This window comes from Oncorhynchus keta, chromosome 21 (assembly GCF_023373465.1).
Source record: "Oncorhynchus keta strain PuntledgeMale-10-30-2019 chromosome 21, Oket_V2, whole genome shotgun sequence".
Lineage (NCBI taxonomy): Eukaryota > Metazoa > Chordata > Actinopteri > Salmoniformes > Salmonidae > Oncorhynchus > Oncorhynchus keta.
Window position 1 is genome coordinate 18,704,141 of NC_068441.1, and position 9,125 is coordinate 18,713,265.

At 41.0% G+C, this 9,125-nt stretch overlaps 1 protein-coding gene across 1 annotated transcript; it reads right to left on the reverse strand.

The window, feature by feature from the left end:
• Positions 1–3,159: 3,159 nt before the first annotated feature.
• LOC118400217 (60S ribosomal protein L22-like) lies at positions 3,160–9,030 on the reverse strand. Its single transcript, XM_035796859.2, has 4 exons — positions 8,945–9,030; positions 8,276–8,392; positions 5,799–5,923; positions 3,160–3,346 (listed from the first exon to the last, which is right to left on the reverse strand). The coding sequence occupies exons 1-4, from the start codon at positions 8,954–8,956 to the stop codon at positions 3,202–3,204; spliced, it is 399 nt and encodes a 132-aa protein (XP_035652752.2). The 5' UTR covers positions 8,957–9,030; the 3' UTR covers positions 3,160–3,201.
• Between the last annotated feature and the right edge of the window lie 95 nt (positions 9,031–9,125).

The window sequence follows — 9,125 nt, forward strand, 5'->3', positions numbered from 1 at the left end:
GGGAGAAATCCAAACCAGTCTAATTGGAATGAAGGGCAGAGGCATCATCCAGATTTTCCTGGATTATGTAAAAGTACCAGTAATGTGTATCAGCAATTGTGTAACACAATTGTCAATCTAAAATATTTTCATATAATTATAAATACAGTTTATACCGGTTTTATACACATGTTCTGTATAAATAGCCTCTATAAGATATGTAAACAGACCATACATGTCTAAATTGTTTTCTTGGAAAGCTGTGTGCTATTATTTTATTATTTTTTATTTAACCTTTATTTAACCAGGTAGGCCAGTTGAGAACAAGTTCTCATTTACAACTGCGACCTGGCCAAGATAAAGCAAAGCAGAGCGACAAAAACAACACAGACTTACACATGGGATAAAGAAACATACAGTAAATAACACAATAGAAAAATCTATATACGGTGTGTGCAAATGTAGTAAGATTAGGGAGGTAAGGCAATAAATAGGCCATAGTGGCAAAATAATTACAATTCAGCATTAACACTGGAGTGATAGATGTGCAAATGATGTAAAGTAGAGATACTGGGGTGCAAAAGAGCAAAAAATAAATTACAATATGGGGATGAGGTAGTTGGGCTATTGACAGATGGGCAGTGTACAGGTGCAATGATCGGTAAGCAGCTCTGACAGCTGATGCTTAAATTTAGTGAGGGAGATATAAGTCTCCAGCTTCAGTGATTTTTGCAATTCGTTCCAGTCATTGGCAGCAGAGAACTGAAAGGAAAGGAGGCTAGAGGAGTTGGCTTTGGTGATGAGCAGTGAAATATACCTGCTGGAGCGCGTGGTACGGGTGGGTGTTGCAATGGTGTGAGGTGTGAGCAGTGAGCTGAGATAATGCGGGGCTTTACATAGCAAAGACTTATAGATGACCTGGAGCCAGTGGGTTTGGCAACGAATGAAGCGAGGGCCAGCCAACGAGAGCATACAGGTTGCAGAGTGTTGGAGGCTATTTTGTAAATGACATCGCCAAAGTCAAGGATCGGTAGGAGAGTCAGTTTTACGAGGGTATGTTTAGCAGTATGTGAAGGAGGCTTTGTTGCGAAATAGGAAGCCGATTCTAGATTTAATTTTGGATTGGAGATGTTTAATGTGAGTCTGGAATGAGAGTTTACGGTCTAACCAGACACCTAAGTATTTGTAGTCCACATATTCTAAGTCAGAACCGCCCAGAGTAGTGATGCTAGTCGGGTGGGCAGGTGCAGGCAGCGATCGGTTAAAGAGCATGCATTTAGTTTTACAATAATTTAAGAGCAGTTGGAGGCCACGGAAGGAGTGTTGCATGGCATTGAAGCTCGTCTGGAGTTTAGTTAACACAGTGTCCAAAGAGGGGCCAGAAGTATACAGAATGGTGTCATCTGCGTAGAGGTGGATCAGAGAATCACCAGCAGCAAGAGCAACATCATTGATATATGCAGAGAAAAGAGTCGGCCTGAGAATTGAACCCTGTGGCACCCCAATAGACTCTGCCAGAGGTCCGGACAACAGGCCCTCCGATTTGACACACTAAACTCTATCTGATAAGTAGTTGGAGAACCAGACGAGGCAGTCATTTGATAAACCAAGGCTATTGAGTCAACCGATAAGAAGCATTGGCCAGGTCGATGTAGACGGCTGCACAGTACTCTTTTATCAATGCCGGTTATATTGTTTAGGACCTTGATCGTTTAGGACCTTATAAGACACCATATCACTTGTTGCATTTACAGTGCCTTCAGGAAGTATTCATGCCCCTTGACTTTTTCCACATTTTGTTGTCTTACAGCCCGAATTTAAAATTGTATTAAATTGATTTTTTCACACAATACCACATAATGTCAGTGGAATTGTTTTTCAAAATGTTAACAAATGAATAAAAAATAAAACACTGAAATGTCACGGGTGAATAAGTATTAGAGGAATAAAAATGTGCTTAAGTCTCATACGTTGCATGAATTCACTGTGTGTAACAATTATTTTTTTAATGACTACCTCATCACTGTGCCCCACACATACAATTATCTTTAAGGTCCCTCAGATGAGAACTTCATTTCAAACACAGATTTAACCACAAGGGAGGTTTTCCAATGCCTTGCAAAGGGCACAAAAAAAGCAAACATTGAATATCCCTTTTAGCAGAATGAAGTTATAACACTTTGGATGGTATATCAATATACCTAACCACTACCAAGACACAGGTGTCCTTCACCATGAGTCCAATCGTGACTAAAATAGTTTAATGGCTCTGACAGAAAACTTAGGATGGATCAATCACATTGTAGTTACCCCACAATTACTAACCTATATATAATTGACAGTGAAAAATAAGCCTGTATAAAAGGAGCTTCAAGTTCCTCATCCACACACACACAGTAGTGAGGAAGCAATTACATGACTCTTCCCCCTCAGGTTGTAAAGATTTGACATGGGCCAAGAGTGGTGAGGACGTCCCAGTACATCTCTGGGGCCCGAGTTCCCTGCCATCCAAGACCTCTATATCAGGCGGCGTGAAATGAAGGGCCGGGAAATCCTTAAGACTCCAGCCAGACTGTGCTCTCCACTTCATCACAGCAAGCGGTACCAAGTTGCAAGTCTGACACCAACAGACTACTGAACAGCTTCTATCCACAAGCCATGACTGCTCAAAATGGCTACAGACCATTTTATTTTTTCACCGTTTCTACAAACACTCAAAAGAGCCCTACACTCCATTTGCTCACACATAATATGCACATATTTATACTGACTAAAACACACACCCAATCACATAAGCTGATGGTACTGTTTAGCATATCCTGTTGCCTAACCACCTTACCCATATATACCTCTATCACTCCAGTCTCCCTACACATTGTAAATATGGTACCAGAAGTGTATATAGTATGATTGCTTACTTTATGGGTGTTCTTCTACATCTTGTTATTTTTAGTACTACATTGTTATTGATTACTGCATTGTTGGCTTTAGATTTGGCAAGAAAGGCATTTCACTGTACTTGTGCACATGACATTAACTTGTAAGCACAGAACTCATCCTCACATTATGAAGAATACAGGTTTTCAAGTCTAACCAGCTCATTGCAAAAGTAGTTACAATGACTTCCAAACATTATGCAGATTTAGTCCAAAATCAGCAAATAAAATCCATGGGAGAAGCTTTTGTTCTTTAGACATTTTATTGACAAAAGAAAGCATGGATTTAGTCTTCGTCCTCCTCCTCTTCCTCATCCTGGTTGATCTGGAAGTATCGCAGTTCATAACTCTCCTTGGTGTTGGCCACCACACGCAGCCAGTCCCTCAGATTGTTCTTCTTCAGGTACTTCTTGGTCAGGTATTTCAAGTACCTGGCACATAGAAGGGCAGTGTCAGCAATTTAAAACACCATTGAAAATGACATTACATTTTGAGTACTTCTCAGGCTAGGCCTGGGGTTTATTCTGGATGGTGCAACATAACAGAACGTTCAGAGAGAACAGACAATATAACTTGCAGAACCTCAAATCATCAGCTCCATATTTAACCATTCGATCTGCAATGTGCCCCCCCAAATGCACTCTCTGGGTTCAATTTAGAGCAGGTCTTGGCACCCCCATAACAAATCAGGGATCCCACCTAAGAATTTAACATTTCTATGTGAGACTCCCCCAACAACTGTTAGAGATAGACGTCAGGCACCCCAAGACACTTCAGTCATCTACAAGAGTCAATGTATAACTTAAACCCTGACCCCCCCCCCCCTTACATAAAGCCTAGATGTACTAAATCACCACGCATTAATGCTAGTCAAATGGCATTCACATCTTAAATCAACTGTGTAAACCTGACCAACAAACTGAACCTGTTGAAAATACTGAACCTATCCGTATCAGCAGAAAAGGATCAGGGATACATCCAGGGACCTATGTGGAGGAGGGTACGGATGTTAAAAGGATTGTTTTAAAAAGAGCCCAGTCTGCTTCCCTGCCTGTACTGCAACATCTATATTAGAATCCCGTAAAGCCAAATTCACACGGGGAGACGTCCATCAACGGCGTGAAATGTGTGTGCGAGAGTTGTGTTAATTCAGACCACGTAGTATAACCAGCATAATTGTCATGAAAAGCCATAATAAACACTTGTATCATCTTAAAATTGTAGTAGCCTAAAAGGCACTAAGTAGACCAACTATACATTTATTTTCTGTAAATGTATCCTGTTATTTTAACAGCATTGTGCCACGTAGACTCAAGAACAATAGACTGGCGTCATTGTTTGACAAGCTATACGCGCGGGATGTCGTTGATGCTCGCAGCCCGTCTGTTTTATCTCATTTAGTCCTGTGCATTCCATTTCAAACACTCCTTCTCGTGCATAAAAAAAATGCAATACATTTTTTTTTTTTTTTTAAACACTGCTTGCGTGTGTTTCATGGCCACAAAATTACGACGGGATTTTGTCCTACAATTGTGCCAATTTTCTTCATTTTAGGCTCACAAGAAGTGCCGTCCAGAGACCTACCAATGGCCACTTCATATTCAGATGTGTTTTGTATTTTTCCCCCCCCCCTTTTTCTTCTTCTCCCTGACCCATTATTCCCAACATGCCCTCCAATCTGACCCTCAAACCCTTACAACATAAAGGTTCATAATGAATAAATTAAGCACTAGGCCCACACTGGAGGGGGAAATTTGATTTAAAACAGTGCATTTCAGAAAAAGCAAGAGCCACGATCCCACGGGAAATACACATTTTATTTATTTATATATGAGTACTAACTCTGGTGGCCCTGGTGACTGGGGAGCTGGCTCTGGTGACTGGGGAGCTGGCTCTGGTGACTGGGGAGCTGGCTCTGGTGACTGGGGAGCTGGCTCTGGTGACTGGGGAGCTGGCTCTGGTGACTGGGGAGCTGGCTCTGGTGACTGGGGAGCTGGCTCTGGTGACTGGGGAGCTGGCTCTGGTGACTGGGGAGCTGGCTCTGGTGACTGGGGAGCTGGCTCTGGTGACTGGGGAGCTGGCTCTGGTGAATGGGGAGCTAGCTGAACAGTGCCTGTCTACTCCTGCGGCACATTCTGGGGGTTATTTATTTAATATATATACACACACACACATAAGTTAAACTATAAAATGGCATGTCCAGAGACTGAAAAGCTCAAATAAAACATTGGGGGGGGAAGATATTGCACTGAATCAAATTATTAATTGGTAATTATTTACTGCCCGTAAGGGCGGGGTGTCGCTAGTGTTCCATATTTCCTGCCATGTAGGCCCAAATATAGCTTCAGAAGGTGCTTAAGAATCCATGAATGTCTAAGAGGGTACATGGTGACTTGGAAACAACCATGTTACTTGGAGACCTCGATCAGATCACAGCATCTCATCCCCTTGTGGAAATAAAGCTGACTGAAGTCAAAAATAAACATTGTGCGTTCTCTTAACCTTTTCTACTCATATTCATCTGCCTGTCTAATGATAGTATTTTATGTGAAACACTAAATCACTTTAAAGCACTCCTTCAAACAATTAATTAGACTTGGGATAATCTCCAGACTGTCCATCAGGTAAGACAACAGAAAGTCAATCAAAGCCCAACATCGAATGCAAAACCACTACCTCTTGCTGCCTTCGTAAATGCAATACCACAACACAACTGAAAGCAAAGGACAGTTCCACCTTCCTAATAAAAACAGGTGAAAATGCAATACATAACTGTGGACACAAACCAAGTACCACCATCAGACAACACAACATAAAATGGAAGATGATGTTGCTCGCCACATCACAAGGACAATTCACTAAATTAAGATTTCATTCACATACCTTTTGGAGAATGGCACCTCAGAATTCACAGAGATTTTGCTCTTGCTCCTTTCAATGGACACCACGCCACCACCCAGGTTCCCAGCTTTACCGTTGACCTTGATGCGCTCCTGCAGGAACTGTTCCTGTAGAAGACGAGGCCAAAGGTGGATTTTAGGACAAATATGGAACCATCCCAACTGAATACTACCTGTAATGAATGCTACATACTGCTGCAAATATTCTGTCAATATGAGAACCATAAGTTTAATATAATTTACATTTTAAACATTTTCATTTTGCCGACTCTAGTAGCAATTTACCGTTTGTGAATTTTAATATAGGTAGTTATGTACGATAACCACATAGTTATAGTAGCCTAGTCTAGAACCAGGCTTCCCTAATCAGAAAGCCTCCTGAATTCAATGTCAGAAAGTAGCTACAATGGGGTGGAAACCCCATGTAAATCATTAACGCCTCAAATGTTAAACCAATCAAATCCCTTGCTTGCGCAGATCTCTAAAAAGGTGCCCACTAGATTAGTGCCATAGGTGCATGAGGATGGCCAGGAGTACAAAAGTATTGAGTACAAAACAGAATTACGTTTTTCTCCAGGTTTTCTTCCATTTTCTGCAACATTGCAAACTAGCATGCGCAACCACTCTGCAAAATGTGTCCTACACGGTCGGAAAACAGTGACAAACATTACGCGCAGCACCCCTTCTACAGGCATGTGGGGGTATGGGTCTTGAAATGTAACATCCGCTGAAAGCTGGCAGACCATTCGAGCAGTTGACTTAGACCTCCAAAGGAGGCATGACAACGTCACTTGGGAGATATGGCTACACGAGACTAAGGTCACAGTCACTGGACATGCATCATTTTGCAAAGAAGACCTTGCTTTTTTATTGTGAGCTCATTTACTTGTGGTTTCCAGTTATTTCATTTTCATCTGATGAAAATTAAGCTATTTTATGCCAAATGTGTTTTCCGTGAAGGACAACTATACTTGCATGTCCCTGATCACTCAATCGAAGCAAAAAACAACAACAAACACTTGACTTTCAATATAAAAACACGACCTCTGGACTCTGATGATCCTGCTCCCGCTTTCTCCTGATGTGCTATTTACAAACACGTGACTGGCTCAAATTTGCTGGGGAACTAAGCTTCACAATGTAAAATAATATAACAGGTGAAATAACGCAATCTGCAGCCCGTCCTGATGTGGCTATTTACAAACACCACCTCTGGCCTGACCACTGGCTCAAAAAACTTTGCTGGGGGTGGAACAAACTAAGCTTCAGCAAATGTAAACCCCATAATACCTAACAGGTGAAATAAAAAAAAAGATTTAGATGCAAGTGGCTGTTCCACTGGATGTCATAAGGTGTATGCACCAATTTATCTCCTAAATGACTTAAATGTAAATGTAAAATGTAATGCTTTATCTCCTAACGCATTGCACAAGTTGACGGCAGGTATTTAGTTAAATAGCTGAAAATATTAAAACGTATATCGAAAAGCTCAAGTTTCAATGGTACTGAATAACTATCCCGTATATACAGTATACTGCCCAAGCCTAGAAAACATAGCTTAACCATTTTCGAGAAACTTTCCTCCCCACTGAAGGCAAATCTATAATACCTTATCAGTCGGTAAGGGTTATAAAATGTTAAAACTATGGTAAAACAAACATTTTAATTAAAATGTTACGAAGTTCACTCACTCCATAATAGGTCCCAGATGGAAGCTCCCCTTTATGGAGATAAGAGTGTATTCAGGAAGTGGGATATAAATATAAATGTATTTTCACACATCTTATAACCCGTACTGACTGGTAAGGCATCCCGGATTATAATTTTGTCTTCGGTGGTTGGAAAAGTTGATCAGAAATAGGTCAACCAGAGGGCTGGTAAATATGCTTTCGGGGATATGGGACGTAGTCTTCAGCGACGGTTGCCCATGTGTACAGGTCTCCTGGAACTAAGAGGCTAATTTGTGACAGGCAATGGGTACACTGCAGCTCATGACTGGAACGAGCTGCAAAAAAACTCACTGGACCGTTTTACCTCCAAGACTCAATCATGGACACTCTTACTGACAGTTGTGACTGCTTCACGTGATGTATTGATATCTCTACCTTCGTGCCCTTTGTGCAGTTGTCTGTGCCTAATAATGTTTGTACCATGTTTTGTGCTTCTACCATGTTGCTACCATGCTGTGTTGTTGCTGTGATGCTTATGTCTCTCTTTATGTAGCGTTGTCTCTTGTCGTGATGTGTGTTTTGTCCAATATTATTACTTTTAATCCCAGCACCCGTCCCCACAGGAGGCCCTTTGCCTTCTGGTAGGCCATAATTTTAAATAAGAATTTGTTCTTATCTGACTTGCCTAATTAAATAAAGGTTAAATAAAAAAAATTGTACCATGTCTAGTAATAAAGTATGACATTTAATAGGATATTGCATGTTATTTTCTCTAACATAGGCTACTTACAAAGTTGGCAGCATCCATGATGCCATCCTCCACTGGGTGAGTGCAGTCCAGGGTGAATTTCAGGGCCTGCTTCTTCTTCTTGCCACCCGTCTTGGTCTTTTTGACGACCTGCTTCTTCTGTCAGGACATTGCAGAGGGTCTAACGTTATTAACTTCAACATGAAAAATACTGAATGGGACACCATACTGTGTCATTTTAGTATTTAACGTGCTAGATTGTTTTGAAATTAGCTAACTTGATTGATTTGTTATCAAACTGGTCCGGAAATGTTTGGGCGTGACGTGTGTAAACTAACGATGGGACTAGACTTTAGCATATCAATTTGGTAACACATTTGATTAAACATATTTTAAAACGGTCACGAATGTGACTATAATTAGCACGCTAACTTCTAGCTAGTGTATTTCCCGCTGGCTAGCCACCCATCGTTCACGGTTACTACTAGCATTTGCCAACTTGCTAGCTGTGTTAGCTACTATAGCTAAATTGCTACAACGTGGTTCAATGGGTGCAGGCCCAACTGGTAAACAAAGCAATCGATTGGTGCTACAATTCTTCTTTGGAAACACAGTTCAATGTGGATTTATTACGTGAACATTAACTACAATAAACGACAGACAAAAAGTGATATACTTAGCTATACAACCCATTTCAACGTGAGTACTCACAATCGGAGCCATGTTGGCCGGCGATTCTTGTCCAGAAAGGAAGAGGCAGGGTTTGCTAAATCCTATATCCGGTCTACATAAATACATGAAAGACATGAATCTGTGATAGATTAATCCAGGAGATATTCTATGCCCAGTTTGAGGTATAAGTATTTTGGCAAAAACAGATTAATAATTGTTC